The sequence below is a fragment of the Pinus tabuliformis genome, chromosome 6 (genome assembly GCF_031772625.1).
Source record: "Pinus tabuliformis cultivar Carrire ecotype Pingquan chromosome 6, CPIR1, whole genome shotgun sequence".
NCBI classification, from domain to species: domain Eukaryota; kingdom Viridiplantae; phylum Streptophyta; class Pinopsida; order Pinales; family Pinaceae; genus Pinus; species Pinus tabuliformis.
Window position 1 is genome coordinate 1,123,146,680 of NC_142292.1, and position 26,450 is coordinate 1,123,173,129.

Below are 26,450 nucleotides of genomic sequence, written 5' to 3' on the forward strand. Positions count from 1 at the left end.
AGAGGTACCACCAATAATGACAATGGTCCTCAAGGTACTATAGGTACAATCTACGGCATGCGAATCAGTGAGCTGGCGTCAAGCACCTGCAGAATCATTCGATCGGAGGCCAATGATGAAAACCTCACGTCAAACACGAAGAACCTTCCAAGGGGGTCCTTTTTCGTAAAGTTGTGTCTCTCGAGCCCGAAAAAGTATAAAACGATGCTCGAAAGAACCGCCCGACCAGTATGATCGAGGAGTACTTTTCGTAAGTAGTGACTTCGACCCGAAAAAGTAGAAAAGCGGTCATAAGCACGTCATTTTGTAGCCAATATTGAGTTCGAAACGACAAAAACCCGATGATCCTTTTAAGTTTAAACGGTCAAAAAAAGAGCTTAAAGGCGACCGCCTCTCGCTTCTTTTAACGAGTCGAGAGGGAGACTCGGCTATCTTTTCTTATTTCACGTCGAAAAAGAGCTTAAAGACAACGTTTCGGGACCAAGTGTGTATAGAACTGTCGTAATTCCACCAGCTGAGATCCTGCACAAGGAACACCGCACGCGTAAACCGGTTCGAGATAATATAGACAATATGCATAAAAACATAGTAAAACTATATCGGAACCAAGCATATGGTAAAAACCATCATAAAAAACCCATATTTATGAAAAATAATATTTAAGTTTTCAAAATTTACCATAAATAGGGGGTAAACAAAATTTTTACCATTGTTACCATTTGGAGCTTTGGAGAGCGACTTGGAGCTGTGAGGTTGACGAGCGAAATTCCACCTCGTACGTGCATCATCCTTCCTGAAGTCAGTTCCAGGTAGGTACATCTTGCCTTACGCTCCATTTTGAAGTCTTTTTTCTGCATTTTAACGGTGGGAAGTGGCTATTTGAGCGGATTTTTTGAAACGCATTCCACCCTCAGTCAGCGCGGATTTCCCTATCGGGTCCGTGCTGATCGAAAAAAAACTTCCACAGGCCACTCCTGGATCAGTGCGGAAGAGTGATGTACTTCTGCGCTGACCCGGAAAAAATATCAAAGGCGCCCATTATCAGCGCGCTTGTTTTAAAAAACAGTCATGCTGACGTCACGCAACAAGTTTTTTGATAAAATTAACATGTGAAGCTTTATGAGCAGGGACCTAATGAAATTTTTTTATCATGCAGGGTATAATGGCGTTTGTTTGGCAGGATCGCGCTCATGATAACGAGGACATAGTGGCTTTTGCCGATGCTGGGTGCCGAAATGCATTGCGGGGGTGCGGGTTGCTTAAATTTTTCTTAACTCCACACCTGCGAGCACAGCCTGACCTTCTGGAACTCTTGATCAGAGCCTGGAATCCCACTGATGGGAAGTTTTTTATCCAAGGCCGAGACATCGATTTCGATTACACAGACATCTATTTTTTGACCGGGTTGTCACGTCGAGGTGAGATGCCTATTCTGGAGGGGCAGCGACCCGGTCGTGATACTCTAGACATGTTGATGGCTCAAGTGTGCCCACAGGCACGCAAGTCGCGAAGCGGGAAGTTAGCAATTCCTACGGTGGAGGACATCATCCTTCGAACTATGCTCTTCATGGTGACTCGGGCAGCGGGCTCCCAGGCCCAACACGAGGCCTCGAAGACCCATCTTTGACTGGCTCTCGAATGCTTGAATCCTACCATATTTAACTGGGCAGGGGCAGTAGCAGTAAACATGAAGAGACAACTGACCAACTGTCGTCGTGGTGAGTCGAAACAGTTTGGCTATGGATCGATCTTACTCCTGCTCATGCTGGAGCGGGTGTCGGCATTGCAACTGCAGGATATGGTCTTGGACCCACCTAGAGGCCCTCGTGAGACGAGGGCCACACGATGGGGCCATGTCATACCACGAGGAGGTGGCGGTCGACTAGTGGCATGGGGGGTATACTTCCGAGAGTGGTTGGAGCGGCAAACTATTTTTGTGGAGGACTGGCCGTATGTCGGCCTAGACTTCCGTGGAGACCCAGACATGCCACTGCCTGCTGGAGAGCAATGGGATGACGGTGGTAAGACACTTGATCTCATTTTTTTATTTTTCATTTTTGTGATGTTTTTTATTTTTTCATGTACATGTTCTAATGACGAACGCTATGGTATGTAGATGTAGGACCGGCGAGACCCCTCGGCCTGGCCCCAGAGGCATGAAGGGATGTGCAGGGCATTGGAGCTCTAGCCCTGGCTCCTCCGGGAGATGATACGATGGAGACCGTGATATGGAACCTCGAGGACTTGTTGTCGGAGATTCCAGATTACCAGGGGATAGAGGAGGTCCCCATAGCGTCTCAGATCCATACAGTGGGAGTAGAACCTAGGATGCACCACCTTTTGAGGCGGGTGGCACGAGCGGCGGTGGATTATAGGGAGCACAACCCACCACAGTAGATATCTAGGCCGGTCACACAGCGATGCAAAAGGGTAAGTCCCGAAATGGGCTTGACTTGAATGAGTATCATGTGCGCACTCTATTTTTTGTACATACGTGTGTTTTAGCAGGTGTGTTGTGTGTGTGTGATTTTTAGTTTGCATAAAATAAAATGCATTTCCAAGCATAATTTGCATATGTGTTGTCATGTGTGCTTTTAAGCTTGCGTAAAAATAAAATATGTGGGTCGTGTGTTATGCAACTGATACATTAGATTACATTTGAGTTAGACATTTGCATAGCATATAAAAACATCATCACATTTAAAAAGATCCATCCAAAATGAATATGTATATACATATATATCGTGTGGCGCACCAAGGCGCTCAAAAATAAGTGTACATGTCTAAATAGGGCCTGTGTTTATCAATAATAGATGACTATCATTATGGTTCCACTCTTATTGTCTTTATGATGGTGTTTGAGTTATATCCTTTCTCACTGATATATAGTTGCATCTATTAGATTTTATGCTTGTGTTTGTATCGTTCTTTGCATGTGCAGTTGTCCATGCACGAGGATCGTGAGGATTGTGACCAGCCAGGGCAAAGGAATGGGAGCATCAACTCTTCTACAAGTACTAGCATTGGAATCCAGGTAGGTCTTCATCATTGGTCTTTCATTTGCAATTAGGAACCTGCGTGTTAGCGTTGTTTGATTGTTGCTAGACCCTATTTGGACTAGTAGGGATCGCCTTTGTCCGTAGAGGGCATTTACCTCCACAACAATTTGGCGACCATACTGGGGAACAACCAGGTCTAGAGTCATCTGGAAGGCCGACCGTTAGAACAAACTCACCCTAACTGGATCATCGCGGGTGTCTAACTGCACTGGAGCACTGACATCGCTACTGAATAACCAAGAAAGTCATGTCAGCGCGATAAAATATAATCAACAGTCGCACTGTCTCATGAAATTCGACCAGCGCGGGAACCACGTGTACTTCCGCGCTGGCAACGCGTTCAGTCTGTTTTGGAGCGCTCATCAGCGCGTTTATTTTTACAACAGACGCGATGATATCAAAAACTTTGGCAAAGTGGGTCATTTGGCAACGTTAGAGAGCACGAGCATGGATGATTTGGACTCATGACACAGTAGGAAGACTGGTAGGAAGACAGTGAAAAATTATTGTGTAACACTTCCATTCCTCCCTTGCTTCGTTTATCTAATCTGGTTGGATAATAGAAATGGACCACAACAATGCTTCCACATCCTCATCCTTTCTTGAGAGTGCATTTGCCAAAAAAAAATTCTTCCCTTTTTTAGATGATTTCAAAGTCATAACCCAACATCTTTGTGACCCATTTTTGTTGCTCTTTAGAGGATAATCTTTGTTCTAAAAAGCATTTAATACTATCATGATCCCATTAGGTAGGGTTGTCATTTCTTAAGTGCATGTAGTATTGCCAACATTTCCTTCTCATAAATAGCTTTATGCAAATACTTTCCCTTGATTGGACAACTTTTGAAAACAATGGTCTTTCGTCTTGCATTAAAACAGCACCAATTCAATTTCCTAAAGCATCATATTCCATAATAAAGGTTTTTGTGAAGTCTAGTGTGGCTAAGACTGGTGCTTGGCACATTGCCTCTTTAAGATGTTCAAAGGCCTTTGTTGCTTTTGGAGTCCATGAAAATGCATCTTTCTTCAACAATGTTGTTAGAGGTGTTATTATTCTCCCATAATTCTTAACAAACTTGTGATAATACCCTATCAACCTGAGAAATCCTTGCAGATGCTTTATGGATGTGAGTATTTTCCATTCCTTAATGGATTTAATTTTTCTGGGGTCTACCTTCACACCTTCATGAGATACAATATGACCCATTTATTCCACCTCTTGTACTCCAAAGAAACATTTGGAGCTTTTTGCATATAATTTTTTCTCCTCCAATAATTTGAGCACCCTGTCAACATGTTCAACATGATCCTTCCAAGACTTGTTTTAGATTAGTATATCATCGAAAAATACTAACGCAAATTTTCTAAGGAAGGGTTTTAAAATGGAATTCATCAAACCTTGAAATGTAGAAGGTACATTGGTAAGGCAAAAAAGCATGACCGAAAACTCATAATTACCCTCATGAGTTCTAAATGTTGTTTCTGGAATGTCTTCATTCTGATTTGATGATATCCTGAATGAAGATCCAACTTGGTGAATTAAATTGATCCATGCAAGTCATCCAATAATCCATCATTGACAGGAATGGGAAATTTATCTTTAATAGTGAGCTTGTCGAGCTCCCTATAATCCGGACACATGCATCATGATCCATCCTGCTTGTGCACCAATACTGCTGGAGCAGAGAAAGAACTTTGACTAGGTTGAATTATACCAGCCTCTAGCATTTCTGCAACCATATGTTCAATTTCACTCTTTTAGGCATAGGGATATCTATAAGCCTGATGTTTGGAGGAACACTTCCTGGAATCAAATGAATAGCATGATCATGATCACGAATAGGTGAGAGACCTTTGGGGGTCTCAAATACCTTGGAATGATTGTCCAAGACTTTTTGGAGATATGGAGAAATAGATGATTTCGATGTGGGAACCTCTAGCGAACATAATTGTGCAATTACACCTCATTATTCCTTCTTTAGAATCTTTGTCATACTGTTAGAGCTTATTATCTTTCCTGATTTCCCTGCAATACCCCTTAATTCAAATTCCTTTCCTTCCGCACAAAATTTCATGAAAATTTCTTGAAAATTAAAATCTATTGTACCCAAGGATTGTAGCCATTGGACTCCTAATACAGCATCAGCACCACCCATTCGAATGGAAAGCTTTGGGCTATTCAATACATATTCTCCCATGGATAGCTTGATATTATGGAACTTTCCAAAGAAATTTATGGTTCCTCCACTTGCAATCATCACTTGACACTCTGGTGCTGGATATAGGAAGCAATTCAATTCCTTTGCTATCTTACAATGAATAAAATTATGGTTACTTCCCGAATCAATCAACACTATTACCTTTTTCTTCTTGATATGTCCTTCTATCTTGATAATTTGAGGAGTGGTAATTCCAGCCAATGCTTTACAAGATATGGTCATATTCATTTCTTCTTTATCTAGGGTTTGTTCCTGGAGTATATCCTCTTCTTTTGACATTTCTTGTTCCTTTTCTTCCTCCTCTTCACAATCTATGTAGAATACTTTCTTCTCAGCACACTTATGACCTTTAGTGTATTTGCTATCACAACTGTAACAAATCCCTTTCAGTCTTTTTTCTTCCAATTGTTGTGGTGCCAACCTTGTAGGTTGTGGAGGACTAGGGGAAACAACACTTCCATATTTATAGTTGTGAGTGGTAGGCTTCCTGGTTGCCATAATTTTGCTTTCCATTTTTCTTGCTAACCTGAATGCCTTCTCCAATGAATCAGTTTCCCAAAGGCGAACCTCATGTTGGATATTATCCTTTAAAGTCCCTATGAAAACATCAATCCTATGCTCCTCTGGAATATATTTTACCCTTATGTTCAATTTTTGGAAGTCCTCAATGTGCTCCATCATTGAACCCTTTTGTTTGAGATTTATCAATTGGCTAAAAAAAGTGTTGATTTTTGTGTCCTCATAATGTGCTATCATTTATTCCGTAAAAATTGCCCAAGTGACAATTTTTTTACGAGAGCAAAGCCATTGATACCATACAAACTGATTTGGTTCCAAATATAAAGTTGTAATACGTACCTTTTGTGTGTTTTGCACATTATGGAGATCGAAAAATTGCTCCATCTGTAGTATCCATGTTCTGGGATCCTTGCCATCAAACTTCCTCATTTCGATTTTTGGAACATCGTGGGTCTTCAAACCAACATTAGAGTCTATGAAATCATGATTAACATTTCTTTTGTTCTCATCATGAGTTTCCTTTACTACCCTTTCACCATTAGTGACCATTTCTTATAGCAACTTATTCAAATTTATCTTCAATTCTTCCAACTTATCATCCATGCCATTCATCTTAGAATCCATGCCATTCATCTTAGCTTCCATGCCATCCATCTTAGCTTCCACACCATCCATCTTAACTTGCATGCCATTCATATTAGCTTCCACGCCATTCATCCTGGCTTCATTTACCTTTAGTGAGAGTGAAATTTGTTGTACTTGGTCTTGTAATTTTGATATATCATGTTGCATTTCTTCCTCTTCTTCACGAGTCATGCTAGAGATTTCAGGTTGCTTACTAGGTGTTTCCATTTTCTTTCTTTGTGGCATTAATTAATGCTAATAATTCTTCACTATTCCCTTTGAATTCCTTCAAACTAATTTTTCAAACCAATCTTATGCAAAATTGAAAAAAAACTACACACCTTGATCGATATTGAATCTGTTATATCTTTGTAAATAAGGACCTCAAATATCTAAAATCTCTTCCTGCAGTACCCCTTTGAGTCCTCTTTCTAACCCCATAAGTCTGATCAAAATTGGATTCTCCAAGGAAGAGTTATGTCAAATTGCCCACGATGACCTGATTATAGACTAGTTCAGTAGAGCGAACTTGTACGACGTTCCACATGTCATTTTTTCAACCTTAGTACCTAAAATTGATACACAGAAAACTACAAGTCGTCCTCTTTCTGAAACTTCTTACAAAATTTCAATCCGAGGCTCAAAACAAAAGTTATGACGATTTTCCCCAGGTCACTTGTTTGGAATGTAATTCGGGAGTGCAAAAACCCTAACTTCCTCAAATCATATCTCTGTAAATATAGTGAGACAAGCTCTGAAATTTAGACCCTAATTTTAGAACGATTTCGGCTCAAATGGGTTTTTTTTGTAGCTTCTGAAACGTCACATAAAAAAGTTATACATAAAATTCCACGATGAATTGTTTGGAGCAGCGAAACCCTAGAATCCAAAGCTCTGATACCAAATGTTAGGAAACCAGCTCACAAAAAGATAGAAAAGATAAACTAACGCCTTAGAATTCAGCCTCTTCGAGGGGGGAACCTCCTTTTTATTGCATGAATGAACAATTCTTGGATGATACAAATGACTAAACCTCCCTTCTATATATAGGAGTCTAAGTGGTCACAATATAATCAAGCCGACATAACAGTAATAACATATGGGCACAAAAATAACAATAGTGGGTTTCTATGGGGCATATTAATAACAATATGGGGACAATATGGGGACAATAATAATAATAAGGGATACAATGACAATAGTAATGGAGGAACCACTAGTATTATAGGGGCCTAACATTGTAGAGGACTCATCCAATTATTCATGTCTACTTGGTTACACAAGATTTATTCTACCGGATGGAGAAGATCGTTTCGAGATAAAGTCTGCATTTGAAAAATATGGAATACAGTTCACACCAGATGGGAATAATCTTGTTATACTTGAATGCATCAGAATTCAAGATCTGGGAGAACCAAGTTGGAGTCTGATTTCTTCAAGGAACTACGAAGGCCACATGCACTTTATTGTTGTACGATTTCACTACAAGGAGTTATAATCCAGAAGAAGGCTGAGTTTTCATCTCTTCTCCAAGGGATAAATTGTCATCATTCTCATAATTTTATGTCCCAAAAGGGAGGCCAATTTCTTAACTTGTACCAACACTCAAAATTTCAAGGAAGGTTAAATGCAGTTCATATTGGTTGCCATTTAGTACCAGAACTGAAGATTTCAATTGGGACCAATTTATCAAACCTAAAGCAGCTTGTTCCAGCGTGTTCAAGAGGAATATCAGTCCTGTAGCAGCTTCTAATGAAGGATGACAGATTGTCAGTCTGATTCTCTTATCAGTTGGAGCATTTTCCCAAGTCTTATGATATTAGTTGATGATGCTGGAGGAGTTCTTCCTACTATAAATCACTCTCCATGGAATGGTGTAACAATTGCAGAACAATGATGAAAGTCAGACGCTTGATAAAAAGGCCAGGATGCAGTTATATTTAAGTCAATACTAGAAACCATGTGTTCTTTGGAATTTTTACAGCGACCTTCAACTTCACCGTGAATAAATGACATTTATTAACGGATAACAAAACAGAAATCTTGTGTGAAAATGGCACTCATATGATGTTTGTGATTATGGTTAGTCTCTCGTTAGGTTCCCAGAACTTCACGGTGTTATATTCACATAAAAAGAAGTGCTGGTAGGTTGTGTTTAAAAAAAAAATGTCCCCACTCAGTGATTGACAATCCCAATCAACTGACAGGAAAACATTGACGGTCACCGAAGGAAAAAAATAAGAACTGCAATTTAATGATTATATTGCTCCACATTTTACAATCAGGTTACTTAGTTTTTTTTTTATGTTGTTCGTTTCTTTTTAGTTGGTTGGGATATCTGTTGAATCGCATAGAGGATCCAAACCATTATATTAGATCTACTATATTACCAAACAGTATCAACGCTTGTCGAACAGCAATGCTCCTTTTTTATAGCTTTTTGTCCGGAGATGACCTGGAAAAGTCCTTAGACGAAAAGAAAACTGGGTGCAGCTCTGCAACTATACAAGTTGATCTTTCTTTTAGTATTCGTTGACCATTACAGAACGATCGGCAAAAGGAGCCAAAACTGAATCTGGAAACGGGGACGACCGGATGCAAACTTCAAGAGACATCTTGGGCCTTGGTCATATGGCAGAGCCTGCTGGGCCGTGGCTGAAAAGACGTTCTCCTTCGCATGTGGTGGCTGGAGGGGCGTATGAGAGCAGTGAGAGCTCTTCTCACCCATTCTCCTTCCACACCGCCGATTCTTACCAGCGAATTCGTCATGGCAGATCTCTTCGCATTTAGCTGGGAATGCATAGTAGACGAAGAGGAATTATTACCCTTTCTATGAAGACTGCAACGGAACGAACCGGGATGATTCGTCGGCGAACACATACATGTCTTCCTAGGCGAAGGGCAGGGAAGATACTTCATGGCGGCACTGCCATTCGGTGAAATAGGAAGGCGTGCAGTTCGAACCTGCGACGCGGATCTGTCGAGGCCCAAATTGATAGAGGAGGAAGAGGCGGTGGAAGCAGAAGAATAAGAAGAGGCACCGCTAAAGCTTGCACGGGTAGGAGAGAGCGTTCGGTGGACAGCAAAGTTGAAAGCAGAGGAGGATGAAGGCGAATTGACATGGCGTGTGGGAGAATTGGATCTGTGAACGTCAAAGGTAAGGGGTCGCACAGGGGCTCTGCTAAATCTGCTTCTTCCCTCCATTTTTTTTCCTCGTGGAGGGTTTGTTAGCGAGCGATGCAGCGAGTGTCTAAGTGGAATCTAGATTTTACATCTCATAGTGAGCAAGGGGATTTTTCTTTTTTATTTTTTTTGGTATGTATCATAGTTAATATGTATTATAGTTATAATGATGCCTGTAAAACGCAACTCTAACATGTCTTTACTCAAATTTTATTGCTTTCCAAGGCAATAAAGAGACGTATCATTTTCAATCTAAAAACAAATTGTTTTATATATATATATATATATATATATATATATAGATAGAGAGAGAGAGAGAGAGAGAGAGAGAGAGACTAGGATTACAAGTAATTATGAGGGTTACAAGCTTTTATAGCGGAAATTTGGGTTTGGTGGGTTTTGGGTCCAGATTTTGAATCTGGGATCTAATACCATGTGTGAGGCTCCCTCCTAAGATCCTCTAACTAAAAACTAAATTTCTCTAATTTTAAACAAAATAAGATGGGAAATAATTTATTTTATCTAAACATTTATTTGATGATAATATACCATTAAATTTTATTTACCACAAATTAATTAAGAATTTCATTGCAACCATTTACATAAGTAATCAATAAATGGAGGAATACCTATTCCAATATCTTAGTTGAGATGTGCCTGAGCGTGTGAGGCTCCCTCCTAAGATCCTCTAACTAAAAACTAAATTTCTCTAATTTTAAACACAATAAGATGGAAAATAATTTATTTATATCTAAATATTTATTTGATGATAATATACCTTTAAATTTTTTTAACCACAAACTAAATAAGTAAGAATTTCATTGCAACCATTTAGATAAGTAATCAATAAACAGAGGAATACATGTTCCAATAGCTTAGTTGTGATGCAACCTGAGCTCCTGACTCTGTTGGGATGCTCCTCTTGACTACCCGACTGGATTTACCTCCTAGCCAACTAGGAAGTATTTCCTAGCCTAGGGAACCTCCACAGGTTCCCTAGCCCTCCAAGCCCAAGTCCAACCAGATGTAGTGTGTCCAAGCTTAACAAACACTCTCCAGATCCAAGTTTGATCTCCCTCATCTTTCTCCACATCCCTCCTCTAAAACAAAACCAAGACCAAGGATCCTCCCTCTCCTCTCATCATACTTCCCCTTTTATGCCTCTTCCTCCCATCCACCTCAACCACCTATTATTAATGGCATGACTACCCCCTCATCCTTTCATTTAGTATCCTTGACTTTTCTTACCATATCTTCTCCCAAGTAGATTTGAGAAGACATTTTGGGGATAAGATATGGATATTTAATTTGGAAATTAATTTGAGAAGACCATATCTTCTCCCAAGTAGATTTTGAGATGAAACCTTGGGATATGGATATTTAAATTGGAATAAATGGAAGAAGACCATATCCTATCCAAAATTAAATTTGAGAAGACAAGTTGGGAATTGAATAATAACAATAATAAAATTTATATCAATAAATAAAAATTACAGTTTCACAAATGTAAGTATATACCAATATTTCTTGATAATTAGGTCAATATTTTCAAGTAAATAAAATTTGTATGATAAGATTAAGTAGGGAATTACACCACCATGGTTTGGTATGCTATTGTCAATATCCTGGGGAGCGAAACTAAGAGGCACATTGCAGTTATACTTCTCCTATGCCACCATCCCGGTTTTCAGGAAATTGAGAAAGTTGTACCGAGAAACCAAAATGAAGTTCATGGTAACTAACAAGGAGAAGCCTAATAATCATCCTATAAATGTTGTATATACAGATTTAGAGACATTTATTTTATATAATGATAGTGGATTGAACGATGTAGATAGTCAGCTTGTAGAAATTAAATATGTACCGGAGATTTTTAACACTATAAGGACAGTTTCAGATCAGGAAAAAGAAAAGTTGTCAAGTTCATTAGAAAAACCATTGGAAAAGGCAGAGAAAGATGCAAAACAACCATAAGAGAAGGCAATGGAACCTTCAAAATAGTACGATGAGAAAGTTCAGAAAATTGATCCAAAACAAAAAAAAAGATAAACAACCCTTGGAAGAGGAAAATGGCCTTTGGACCATGGACTTTGATGGTTCTCTTGGGAAAGACGGAGCAGGTATTGGCATTTGGATTCGAAGTCCACATCATTAGTAAGGTGGGCTCCCTCGGCATGTTAGATTGTTCTCATACAAGTTAGCTTTTGATTGCACTAACAATGAGGCAGAGTACGAAGCGTTGATCACATGTTTAAAGATCTTGAAGAGGATAGGTGCATGAACAATTTCTATGTATGGCGATTCAGAACTGGTGATCAAGCAAGTAAAAATTGAATATCAAGCTCACCATTCATGAATGAAAAAATATAGAAATTAGGTTTTATATATGCTTAGAATGTTTCCTAAATATATATTCTCAGTTGTACCAAGGACTTAGAATATTATGGCGGATTCATTAGTTACATCTGCAAGTAATTTTAAAATTACCATTTTTTCAAACAAGAAATTTTAGATTCATGTGAATCATCGGCCCTCTGTTCCTGATAACTTGCAATATTGGAAATTATTATGGGATGAGAAACAGGTGAATAACTTTCTTTAAAGTGAAGGAGAGTTTGAAAATTGTTCCATGGATGAAGTATATGATGAAGATGATCAAGTCATCGAGGCAGCTTAAGTTGATATACTACATCTGAAAGACAACAATATTCGGAAAGGTCTTGTGCCTTTGGAAGACTTGTTTGATCAAGATGATGTAGAAAGGAAGCCTACATTAGTACCTACTGAGAAAGGTGTTGAAGATGTGAACATAGGAATAGCAAAGAAACCAAAAATGATCAAGCTATCCAAATCAATATCTCCCGAGGTAAAATAAAAATACATTCATTTACTCTCTGAATTTTCTGATGTTTTCGCTTGGGACTATGCAAATTTAAAGGAGTATGACAAGAAAATAATTCAGCATACCATCCCAATCAAGCCCGATTAAAATCCCTTCATACAAAAGCTAAGAAGGATCAATCCAAGATTGCTTCCATCCATAGAGAAAGAAATTAATAGACTTTACAAGGCGGGAATCATTGTTCCTATCAGATTTTCTGATTGGATATCAAATCTAGTCCCGACTAGAAAGAAGACCGGGGAGATTAGGCTCTGCGTAGACTTCAGAAACTTGAACAAAGTATCCTTGAGAGATAATCATCCACTTCCCAAAATGGACCATATCCTTCAGAGAGTTGTGGGTGCTTCCCAACTGTCATTTTTGGATGGCTACTCAGGTTACAATCAAGTTTTAGTGCATGAAGATGATCAGGACAAGACAGTATTCACTAAACCTTGGGGCACATTCAAATATGCAAAGATGCCATTTGGTCTCAAAAATGCAGGGGCCACTTTTCAGTGTGCCATGGACACAGCCTTTTCAGATGAAAAATATGTTTTCTTGGTTGTATACTTAGATGATGTAACCGTATTTTCACATTCAGATGACGAACATTTGCATCTTCTAAGAGTCATTTTTTAGAAGTGTAGAAATTTCGAAATCTCTCTTAATCCAAAGAAAAGTATGTTTGCTATGGAGGAAGGCAAACTTCTCGGCCACACCATTTCAAAAGATGGCATCCGAATTAATCCTTCACAAGTAGAAGCCATTTAGAAAATTAATTTCCCTCGCAACAAGAAATAAATTCAAGCATTCAATGGTAAGATGAATTTCCTATGCAGATTTATTCCTAATTTAGCTTAACATCTTAGATAAATGACTAATATGTTGAAAAAGGATAATGAGGTGAAATGGTCTGAAGGAGCCCGCAAGTCCTTTCATGCAGTGAAGCTTGCCTTAACCAATGCTCATGTTTTGATTAGTCCTGATTACACCGATGATTTTATTATATTTTCATTTGCTTCCGAGCATACCATGGCAGTAGTATTAATGCAAAAAAGGGATAAAACTGGGTCTCCAATAGCATTTTTTAGTCACAACATTAGGGATGCAGCCCTTAAGTACAACATCATTGAAAAACAGGCCTTGGATTTGGTAAAGGCGATCAAAGATTTCAGAGTTTACATTTTACATTCGCATACTCTTTCTTATGTACCTAATGCAGCAGTAAAAGAAGTTCTTGTGCAGAATGACCTGGAAGGTAGAAGAGGTAGATGGATAGCAGCATTATTAGAATATGAACTTGAGATCAAGCCAACAAATATGATCAAGGGTCAATGCTTAGCCAAACTCATGGCCGAGTCAAACCTTCATGCTCTAGACATCAACCTTGTGGCAACATTATCCGATAATCAAGAAGAAGTGGATCTCATTCAGGTATCTGAAATTTTTCTATCATCCGCGTGATATTCTAATATTATTTATGTGCTTCAGCATCTAAATCACCCTCCAGGCATGTCTAAGGCTAAGAGCAGGTCATTGAAATTTAAGGCTTCCAAATATTGTATCATGGACAGTGCACTTTGTTGGAAAGATCCTAGAGGTGTGTTGTTGAATTTTTTGACAGAAGATGAATCCAAAGAAGTAATAAATGACTTCCATAAAGGAGATTGTGGGGGCCACTTGTACTGGAAGACCACGGCCAACAAAGTACTGAGAGTGGGTTACTATTGGCCTACACTTTTTGCAAATATCTACAAGGCGGTGATGAGTTGTCACGAGTGTCAAGTTTTCCAAGGTAAAAGAAAGCTTCTTCCTTTTCCTCTACAACCTATCTCAGTTAATGCACCTTTTCAGCAGTGGAGCCTAGATTTCATAGGTGAGATCAATCCATAATAATCCGCACAACACAAGTGGATATTTATAACTACGGACTACTTTACTAAATGGATTGAAGCGATCCCAACCAAGCAAGCAACAGATTCAGTTATCATTCAATTTTTAGAAACTAATATCTCGTCCCATTTTGGTTGTCCTAATAATATTATCACAGACATCGCGGTAGCATTCAAGTCCAAAAAGATGACTGATTTTTGTGACAAGTACAACATAAAGTTGGGGCATTCTACAGTATAATATCCACAAGGAAATGGTTTGGCGAAGTCCTCCAATAAATCCTTAATCAATATCATCAAGAAAATGTTGGAGGCCAAAAAAAAGAATTGGCACAAAAATATTATCAATGCATTGTGGTCAGATCGGGTGAGTAGCAAGAAATCTCTTGGGCTTTGTCCTTCTCAGAATGTGTATGGAGTAGATATTGTTTTTCCTTCTTTTATCACTCAGATTTTCCTAGAAGTTGTTCGGAAGAGGAAATGGGTCTGAGGTAACCACAAACCAACTTTTAAGTACAGATTCTAGCCATTTTGTACTCATAGAGGGCTCTCTCTTTATGATTTAGCTTGGTTTTTAAAAGATATTAGGCTAGTTGTGAAGTTTAGGGATTTTGTTTGAATTTGGGTGGTGAGATTCAATAGCAAAGGGGTAAGACTGAGTAGCTTAGTCCATTTCGCTGATGGAGTCAAAGAAAATGGCTTAATTGGAATTGGTTTCTTCACAAAGGATGGTTTAACAGAGCAAGGTAGTCAAAAGGGGAACAAATAGAGACTTAAAGATGGAATGGGCTTAAATGGTTAAAGGGCAACTAAGAATCCTTTAGCATACTTTAAAGGAGCAGAACATGACTAACCATCAATAAAGAGCAATTAAGAATTCTTTATTAAATGATTAAAATGAATAAACTAGGAAACATGAGCAATCAAAAATTCACTGTTTATACTAGCTCAGAAGAAAACATTGAGAATAATAACGATTGAAAACAAAGTGCAGCTAAGCAAATTCTGAGTTATTCTTTTTCGTTGATCATTCAGATGTGAAACATAGATGATATTTTAAACAAAGAAAACTTTAAAAAACAAGGTATAGATGAACTTATTGATCTGGTGTTTGATTCAAGAATTCTGAGAAAAGTCCTTAGCTCCAATTCTTCATCCAGCAAGCCACAAAGTTGGTCCAAATAGCACTTTATTCCAAAATAGTCGATGTTACAGCAATGTCTAAGAATCCACCCTCAATACTCCAATTGAGGGGGTATTTATACAAAAAAATCTTTACAAAAATATATCATAACAGAGTGAGATATATTCTAGTGATGACTAACTATTTTTACAGAAAAATAGAGACACTTAGTCTCAAAGATAGGAGAAAGGTGAAATGACGAAGTGTTATTCCTATTCTCGTTGAATGTGCTGGAGGCAAGCCCTTTATTTGGCTTCCTGTTGTCCTCTTTAGTAAATCTGTGTTGGCTGCCCTGTTTTGACCAATGCTTTTCACCTGTTCTGATACACTTCAACCTATTTGACCCCTCTTCATCTTTGTTCATCTTGCTATGGTAAAAGCCCAAAATTTACATTTTACCAAAAGTAAATTTACAAAATTCTCAATATGTCTTCCCACCATTTTTTCTCTGGCAATCTGTGTTTCTGAAGTTTCCTCAGAGTCTCATTAGTTTCTGTATATCTGAAAAAATTAGGTTAGAGTTGAAACAAGTGCTTTACCTTATGTTCAATATAGAATAAGTTCTCCAAGCTGTCATAGAGAACTCGACCTGTGGGAAGTGTTTTTATTCCTAATGCACTTGTTGATGAACTAGCTTGATCTCCAGCATACTTATTCAATTTATCTACATAATCAATGTGCTTCATTAACCTGTCATTGATGACCAAAGGACTTGGTAACCCTTTATTCTGTAAAACTATGAATTTCTCCATAAAAGGATTGATTTCCACCTGCATATCCTGACTTCTCCTCTCTAGATTCTACATCAAATTTCTTTTAGTTAGCACCCTTTTTATTTCCAAAATAGTGTCTGTCTTGTCTGGGATGCCAAGTGCTTCCAATTGTTCCCTATTTTTGGTATTTAATAAATGTATAAGCATGTTGGCTTGTTCAGGCATTTGTCCTAATTGTGCTCTTGTTTGTTGAATTTCTCCATGTGGTGCTTTCACAAAATCAATTTGTTCATAAATCACTTGGATAGATGCCCACACATCATTTATAGATTTTAATGATGTTGGCCCAAAGGATTTTCCTGATCTCTACCACGGGCTTGTCAAAAGTGGGCTCTTGTTCTAATGTTTTAACTTTCCTTTCTAAGGCTTTAATCTCCCTGGTTTTTTCTGCAACACTTATTTTTGAGGCATCATACTTCTTTTCTATATTAGCCAATTGTTCTTTTGCTTGTTTTAATTCTGTAACTTGTTATTTCAGTTCTTCCATGGCCTTTATCAATTCTTCAGTGCTCATATTAGTACTGCTACCTGATGTTGTTCATGTTGTTGATGTACCTGTAATCACCTCTGCTATGCCTGTTGGGATGTTTGGAGCCAATGTTGTTCCAAGTTCAGAAGGGACTGTTATTGAGACTATGGGAGTTACTTCAGGAAGCTGAGAGGTCGACTCTCCCTGCTTTTCCTTCAGTTCCTTCTCTAATGCCTGCTATGTGTCATTCAATCTTTCATTAAGTTTTAGGAGCGGTTCCATCACATCTTCTTCTGATTTCTGTTGTATAATTTTTGTTGTCTGAGGATGCCTTGAAGGAGGCAGTTTCAGCTATTTCCTCAGGACAACAATGTCCTCTTCTTTCTTCTTGATCAGAGCCTGTATGCCTTTAGCATCTTTGGGATCATGTCCCAATCCAATGATGATCTCTTTAAATGATTTTATTCTGTTATCCTTGGCTAGGGAAGAGGATTTTTCCAAGTGAAGTTGAGCAGCTGTATTATCCAAGGAATTTTGTAGCTTGTGGGCCATCATTACTTTGTCAGCCAGTGTGGAATAGACCATTTCCCCAGTTTGCTTGTGAAGTTCAATCTGGTCCATAGGATGAATATCTTTGGCTAAGACCTCCAAATTTGTTCTGATGTAATATGCTGCTGACTGAGGTTGTTGCACCTTTGGCTTAAAATAACTCATTAACATTTTGCCTTCTTTAATATCATAAGCTGACATCAATCTCTGCTGGTTTGAGGAGGCCATAAACAGATACTTATTATAAATTTGAAGCCTTATTGGATCATTCCTGGCTTTTATCTCTGTAAATTTCTTCTTAATGTCTGAGGCCTATTTGCTTTGTGGCTTGGTGGATGATACTTCTACACTGTGATGTCTTTCTATCTCCTGCATTTGTGAGCTAGGGGAGGTTTCTTCAAATGGGGGAGTTTTCTGGCTCACTACTCTTTCTTCTCTATGGCTGTGTATAGTCTCTTTCATCATTTCATCTTCTGACAGAGGGTTCACTCTTTGTCTCTTAGTACCAGGTTTTTCTGTAGGTCCACTGATAGGTGTGGTGGTTTCTCTGTCCCTTTTTTGTTTCTCTCATTTAGAGGAGTTTACAATGCTGGAATTTTTGTTGCTTTAGTTTGGGCTGGAGGAATCTGTACATGACTCTATTTTTTGGTCTTTACAGGTTGATCAGTCATTGTAGGCTACTCTGTGGTCTCTACTTCTTTGCCTTTAGAAGTTCCTGTCACTGGTATGCTGGTTTTTTGTGCAGGCCGTTGAGAAGTTCCGGCAGAAGATGTACCAATTTCTGATTGTTGAGGCAGCTTGAATGATACCTGTCCAAAAGAGTCCAGGTCAAGGGCTTTCTCAAGATCTTTCATAGCAATTTCCATCTTTTCTTGCTCACTAATCTCTTCTATTAGGGTCCCTTCTACCCATTCATCCTGATTTTCAAACTGTTCAATTTATGGGATCCTATGATGTATATAAATTGATAGCCTGTTTTTTGTCCTTTTGTCACGTATGAAACTATTTGGGTCATATGGCACCCACCAGAAACTTTTCTTCAATATAAGGTGGTCTTCTAAAATCTTTTCAGCTTCTTTCCAAGCATCCCTAGAATTGATTACAAAAGGGCCTAATTGGTTCTTGATTCTTAGCTGAGCCTTTTTATTTGTGCTACAAAAATGGACTAAGTCTGCATTAATAAGTTGTCTAAAATATTCTAGTGAAAACAATCTCATGGGCACATATTTAGGTAACTTGAAAGGGCAAAGTTCACACCCATACATTCTAATTTCTGTGTGATTTTGATATAGGTACCAGTCACCTATCCTGTACTGTCTAGAGAGCTGCAGAATCTTCTTCATGTCACCAGTGATCCTAGGAGGGGAAACTCCTTTCAATAAAGTGGTTTCTGGATGTACAAACCAGTCAATGAACTCATTATAAGTATAAGGGGATTCACTGGTATTATGAAAGATGGATCTCCAAAAAATCACAGACCTTTGATTTCCTTTTGAGTCCAATTTCCTGATAGGGAAAGAAAAGATGTATGGCTGATGATACAACAAAAGATGGTATATAAAAGAAGTATATTTGAAGACTCCTTACCTTTCCAAATTTATGAATTGATGATGGATTTTGTTGGCAATGAAATTTTCATAGTCATATCTAACAACACGGGGCTGTCCTGGAGTAAATATTGATAGTAAAACTAAGGTAATGTCATCAACATATTCACTGGAATTGAATCCCATGATCAGGGATATCATTTCTACAATGAGTCTGCCAGTGTCAGTGAAAAAACTCTGCAAATAAGGAGGTGAGCCTTTAGGCTGGTGCTTTGGTAGCATGAAGGTCTGAGCAATACGACTTATCTCTGATGTGTGCAATTGAGATGCTTTTTCAAGTAGATAACCCATGGAAAGAGGAGCAAGGGGCTGAGTGGAGTGGAACTATATCATTTCATTAATGGACTTAGCAGTTTTGGGAAAAAGGACAGTTTGGGATGGGGACATAACTGCTCTATGGACAGGGTCATAGTTAGCACAACAATGATGAATTATTTTTGGGAAAACATGGACTAAGGGGAGGAAATACATGGGAAGATTAGATTCCCCCAGTCCAAAAATGTAAAACTTGTTTAGATAGCTATCTTTGACTTGGCAGAAGGCATGAAGATTGTTCCTATCACTAGAAAAATCTTTTATTTGAAAATATTTATCTACAAGAGGCAAATAATCTAAGTCTTTGTGAGAGCATTAATCGGTGCGACATTCAGGTCTACAAGGGTTTCCATCTTTGGCTCTTGTGGATTCAAAGATTGAAATGGGAGAAATTCTATGAAAGATAGGTAAGACAATAGGTTGGGAGATATGTATGGCTAATACAAACATGGAATAGACCTGAATTTGGCTGTTTCTTGTATAATTTTAAGCAAAAAAATCAAAATCACAGGGTTTCGGCGCAGCTTGGATAAATACCTGTTTCAAGACGGTGAATAATGCCTGGATGGGAGGATGACAGGTACTGGGCGGTGTTGCAGCAAGGTTCTCAACCAGATGGTGGTCTACAAGCTCGAATAGTCGATTGGGATGTTTTTTTGCATGGGAGCATAGTCTGTAGTGAATAACAGTGAAAATGACGTTTTTCCGCTTTATTTAGCAAAAATAAGGTTGGCGGGACTTTTTGGCATTTATCGGGTGGATGATGTCAGCGTGATGTGATGCTTTGTCGTTATGCGGAAGGGTGGTAAGCGGTAAGCATCGCACCGCTTTTGGGGATAGGCGGTTTTGAACAGAGGGCGAGCGAGCATATGGAGCGGGCGACACGTGGCGGGGGTACGGCAGAAAACCACTGGGTGATCGCGAGTTAAAACGAGGTGGGAATGGTTGTCATGATATCACCATCGACCGTCGGATGGGAATGCAATGATCAGACGGCTGACGGGCTTTGGAGATGGCGGGGAGTTATGCAGCGGGGCCCGGCACAATAAAACATGGTTTAATCGTATCAGGGCCAATTTTATTGGTTGATGGGTAGGTTATTAATTAACCCAAATGGTTAATTAATCCCTTTAGTGTGGCGGGGAAAGGTTCTTAATAAGTTTCGAATAAACTTATTAATTCTTGTTTTAACTATATAATGGTTATATACCATCGGGGCGGGAATACATAAAATATCGGGGTTTTTAATATATTTACATAATACGGGAGGGGTTAATTTATCGGGATTTATATAATAATTGTTAAAGTTAATATGAAACAAAACAAAAGCGCTAAGTGTAAAAACAATTGACTTTGTAGTTAAACTTAGGCTAAAGTGGAAAAGGGGTCTTTCAAGCGATATTATGCATTTCCTAAGTGAAATAGGTTTTTTACGTAGGAAAAATTGATGAAATGAAATGAATTATGGATGGATGATTTATGAGTACTTAGGGTTTTAGATCATTGGGCCGAGTGTCCGATCCCTCCAGAAGTCAGAGAAATGCTCTAAGCCCCTTTGATTTTCAAAGTCCTCAATACTTTAAGGGGAATTAGTGAAATCTTTAGGGGAAAATGTGAATAGAAATTAGTTATTTATCCTTGCTTTGCTTGAATTGTATCAAGTGTAATGTATGCCTTGCACTGGTGAGAAAAGTAAATATCAACAAATTTGGAAGCATTTTCATCACAAGTATCATTCTGCAACATCATCTACCTACCCTACCTACTTTAGCCTGACATTTTTTCTTCTTTATTAGGGTGCACTTAGACTGGAAAACCCTTATCACACTTTTTCGTTTACATATGGAAGTCTATCTAAATCTAACCTTATTACATCCAAGGGTTCATATTAAACTACTGAGCTCCTTTTATTCACTCTACCTATCTACTTATCTGCCAAGATTACACTGTTTGGTCAGATACTTATTCTCTATTTCTACAGCATGAAATTGAAAAATGAATGAGCCAAGTTTGAACAGTTTGACTCTTCATCAATTGTGGCATAACATTAACAAGTTGCACACAATTATTTATTACAGAAATAGAAACAGTAGTGGCATTTAGACTTGCACACTTTCCTCGTCTATTTTGTTTTGGGTTCATTTCTTCTCATTTTTTGACCATTTTATTCTTTTTACCCTTTGATTTTTCTTTTAGGGTATACCCTCTTTACATTTTTTAAATTTTTTGATTTTTTGAAAATATGGAAAACCTTTGCAACAAGAAAAGGTATGAATAGATTAAAGAGCTCATCAAGTCAATCATGAAACATGACACCTATTGGTATAGGAGCATAACACTGGCTCCACTTGGGGATGGCTTTTCCTGGTGGAAAGTCAAGAACAGTAGGTCAGATGACCTTCTGAATGATTTTGATTGTGCTCTGAAATCTCCTTCTGTTGGTTGCTTTATTGTATGTATGATAGTAATTCTTCTGACTACTTACAACGTATTTCATTAAGGTTTCTCTGTGTAGTTTCTTAGGTTGACCGAATACTAAAATAGTAGCATAAGACATGTCTAGTTGTAGAGATCCTTGGAGCTTTTCACCCCAAGACCTAGACAATAACATGCCATATTTCAGTGGAATGTCAGCTACTACTATGTCCATTAAAATGGTTTTGGCGGGACATTGAACTAGTGACACACACAAGTCTTTGATTAAACCTAAACATCTGACCTAACTTGAATCAAAGGAAAAGAGGTCTTTATATGGTCTGGTGATGTCTAAGTCCAATTTCTCCATTACAGATTTAGGCATTAAGTTATGAGAGGCACCAGAATCAAACATGGCATTATGAAGTATTTTATCATGTATATTCAAACTTACATAGAAAGGAGGGATTCCTCCATCTACTGATTTCCCATTCACTTCAGGGCCAAAAATCAATTCGGGCTGATCATCAAAAACATTTACTAAATCTTCATTAACTGAGATTTTGAGTGACTTGTTAATTTGGCTTCTGTAGACATCATGTTTAGCTAGTTCAGACAGTGGAACAGTTGTTTTTAATTTGCCTACTTCAGCTTCTAGATTAAAAGGCTTTTCAGACTGAGTTCTTGCATTCCGGACAGCTGGATTCTCTTTTTCATTTGTGTTCTCTGTGTTTCTCTCCTTTTCAAGAGTGGGGTTATGGGCTGAAGTTGTTTCCACATCAACTTCTGGAGGTTCTTACACGTTTTATTTAGAGGGAATAGAAGTGGAAAGTTGTCTATTGTTAGGTTGAGTATCAGACACATCTTCAATAATTGGGTTAGATGGGTTAGGGTCTGTTCTGGAAAGAATATGTACAGGGATATTATTAGTCTTACCTTTGTTAGGCTGCTTGGTGGCTTTCTGTTTATTAGTTTCAGGGACATCTATTCTTCTGCTCCTCAAATTGTATTGTTTGTGGACTTCATAAATGGTAGTATCATATCCCTCCCTAAAGTCAAATGATTCACCTGACTGAGTTTGGAATTGTTTCAGAACGTAAGCTTCTTGATCATCTTGGGTCAAGAAAACTTGTTCTCCATTGTTGAGTCCCATTAAATTGATTTGGGTGTCTTTTGTTGGTTCATCAGAAGTGGAGGCTTCAGCATAATTTTCCTGGAAAGGGGGCCTAAGGTTTTGATCAGGGCCAGTCTTCCTAGTATTCTGATTTTGGTTCTTCCTGAAATTTGGATTTCTCCCAGTGTTGCTAGGTTGTCCATCCCAAGGGGATTTCCTCTCGATTGTTTCTACTCTATCTCCTAATCTCTCCATACCTTTAATAATGGCGTCCAGTTTTTGTTCAAAGGCTGAAGGTTCTTCTTTCAAAGATATCCTCCTTTCAGCTCTGGTTCTAGCTTGTTTGGATATTAGGTTAGCTTCAATGCTGACAGCTATACTTTTCATTTCTTCTAAGGTTCGAGGAGCTCTTTCCCTAAGTTGATATGCCATATCTAAATCAAATCCATCAGGGAATTTGATTAATCCCAAATCTGGAGGAGGTCTAAGGTTTTGGGGGATAGCATTGTAAACATTATTAAACTTGGTACAGTAATCTTGGATAGTTTCTTGTGTTCCCCTCTTCAAGTTTTCATACTCTGACAAAATATGGAGAGGGTCTTTCTTCTTTTCCCGTCTGTTCAAGAATGTCTGATAAATAGCTTGTAGGTCATTGATACTGTTAGTAGGAAGGGCTCTAAACCATGTTCTGACATCTCTAGTTAAACTTTGAACAAATATCCTCATTCTAACATCATCATCATCAACTTCATATATCTCAAAGTAGTTTGTCATCTTTTTAGTATGTTGTTGTGCAGTGTAAGTACCAGAGCCATCAAAAGGAGTGATTTTACTTTTATAGTCTTGGGGCATAGCCCCTAAGTTGGCAAGTAAGTGCAGAGGAGTGTATCTATTTGCCATCGCTGGAGGGGTGGGTGTGACAGATGGTTGAGCAGGGATAACAATGGGAATGTGAGTTATAGATGGAGGGGTGGAAGGGGTAGCTTGGGGTTGAGATGAACTTGGAGAGGCTGAAGTGATCATAAAAAGGTTTGATGTTCCTAAAGAGGTAAGTCTAGATTGAATGGAATTCTGCAAATGTCTGTCGAGATGTGAAATGACAGCTTCAAGTTGTAAATTTTCGATGAATAGAGGATCATGAACTATGTGGGCTAACCCAGATTCAAAAAAAGTTACAAATAAATAGGTATTAAACAACTCATCAAAAGGTTCTTCTTCAAGGTAAATCCACTTCACTGGACAAGATCTTGATCTGTATAAAGGTCGTGAACTAGAAAAACTCTCTCGGCTTTCTTGTCTCCTTAGAATCCTAGGGATCAGATTAGGGTTTTCGAACGCAGGGGGTGGATTTGGATCAGGGTTAGCTCTGGTGTAGCGATTCCTTTCTGAAGCCAACTTTCTAGGTGTATTTTTGGGGTTTTTCTCTAAATAGGTTGGGTAAAACAACTTCTTACAGTTTCTTTAAAAATCTTTAGATATGGGATTTGAACTTTCTTAAAGACTTTTTGGAAAACAAAAGAAATTGATCAAGAATTTGAAACTAGGTGTTCAATCCATAAACTACACCAGAGATAGACTGAATCAGCATTCATTTACTTCTGCAGTTGCAAAACAAGAGCATTTCAAAGGCTACCTGGCTAACTTCAGGCTACTTAAAAGTTTGTTTTTAGCCAATCTGTACTCGGAGAGGGCTCTCTCTTTATGATTTAGCTTGGTTTTTAAAAGATATTAGGCTAGTTGTGAAGTTTAGGGATTTTGTTTGAATTTGGGTGGTGAGATTCAATAGCAAAGGGGTAAGACTGAGTAGCTTAGTCTATTGGGTTGATGGAGTCAAAGAAAATGGCTTAACTAGAATTGGATTCTTCACAAAGGATGGTTTAACAAAGCAAGGTAGTTAAATAAGGAACAAATAGAGACTGAAAGATGGAATGGGCTTAAAGGGTTAAAGGGCAACTAAGAATCCTTTAACATATTTTAAAAGAGAAGAACATGACTAACCATCAATAAAGAGCAATTAAGAATTCTTTATTAAATGATTAAAATGAATAAACTAGAAAACAGGAGCAATCAAGAATTCATTGTTTATACTAGCTGAGAAGAAAACATTGAGAATAATAACGATTGAAAACAGAGTGCAGTTAAGAAAATTCTGAGTTATTCTTTTTCGTTGATCATTCAGATGTGAAACATAGATGATATTTTAAACAAGGAAAACTTTAAAACACAAGGTATAGATGAACTTAATGATCCGGTGTTTGATTCAAGAATTTTGAGAAAAGTCCTTAGCTCCAATTCTTCATCCAGCAAGCCACAAAGTTGGTCCAAACAGCACTTTATTCCAAAATAGTCAATGTTACAGCAATGTCTAAGAATCCACCCTCAATACTCCAATTGAGGGGGTATTTATACAAAAAAATATTTACAAAAATATCTCATAACAGAGTGAGATATATTCTAGTGATGACTAATTATTTTTACAGAAAAACAGAGACACTTAGTCTTGAAGATAGGAGAAAGGTGAATTGATGATGTGCTATTCCTATTCTCGTTGAATGTGCTGGAGGCAGGCCCTTTATTTGGCATGTTGTTGTCCTCTTTAGTATATCTATGCTGGCTGCTCTGTTTTTCCCAATGCTTTTCACCTGTTCTGATACACTTCGACCTGTTTGACCCCTCTTCATCTTTGTTCATCTTGCTATGGTAAAAGCCCAAAATTTACATTTTACCAAAAGTAAATTTACAAAATTCTCAATATGTCTTCCCACCATTTTTGATCTGGAAATCTTTGTTTCTAAAGTTTCCTCAAAGTCTCATCAATTTCTGTATATCTGAAAAAATTAGGTTAGAGTTGAAACAAGTGCTTTACCTCATGTTCAATATAGAATAAGTTCTCCAAGCTGTCATAGAGAACTCGGCTTGTGGTAAGTGTTTTTATTCCTGATGCACTTGTTGATGAACCAACTTGATCTCCAGCGTACTTATTCAATTTATCTACATAATCAATGTGCTTCATTAACCTTTCATTGATGACCAAAAGACTTGGTAGCCCTATATTCTGTAAAACTGTGAATTTCTCCATAAAAGAATTGATTTCCACCTGCATATCCTGACATCTCCTCTCTAGATTCTGCATCAAAGTTCTTTTAGTTAGCACCCTTTTGATTTCCAAAATAGTGTCTATCTTGTCTGGGATGCCAATTGCTTCCAGTTGTTCCCTATTTTTGGCATTCAAGAAATGTATAAGCCTGTTGGCTTGTTCTTGGCATTTGTCATAACTGTGCTCTTATCTGTTGAATTTCTCCATGTGTTGCTTTCACTAAATCAATATGTTCATAAATCACTTGGATAGATGCCCACACATCATTTATAGATTGAATGATGTTGGCCCAAAGGATTTTCTTGATCTCTACCAGGGGCTTGTCAAAAGTGAGCTCTTGTTTTAATGTTTTAACTTTCCTTTCTAAGGCTTTAATCTCCCTGGTTTTTTCTGCAACACTTATTTTTGAGGCATCATACTTCTTTTCTATATTAGTCAATTGTTTTTTTGCTTGTTTTAATTTTGTAACTTGTAATTTCAGTTCTTCCATGGCCTTTATCAATTCTTCAGTGCTCATATTAGTACTGCTACCTGATGTTGTTCCTGTT

At 38.1% G+C, this 26,450-nt stretch overlaps 1 protein-coding gene across 1 annotated transcript; it reads right to left on the bottom strand.

Moving 5' to 3' along the window:
* Positions 1-9,008: 9,008 nt before the first annotated feature.
* On the bottom strand, positions 9,009-9,625 carry LOC149262821 (uncharacterized). Its single transcript, XM_089386587.1, has one exon. The coding sequence runs from the start codon at positions 9,623-9,625 to the stop codon at positions 9,026-9,028; it is 600 nt and encodes a 199-aa protein (XP_089242713.1). The 3' UTR covers positions 9,009-9,025.
* Between the last annotated feature and the right edge of the window lie 16,825 nt (positions 9,626-26,450).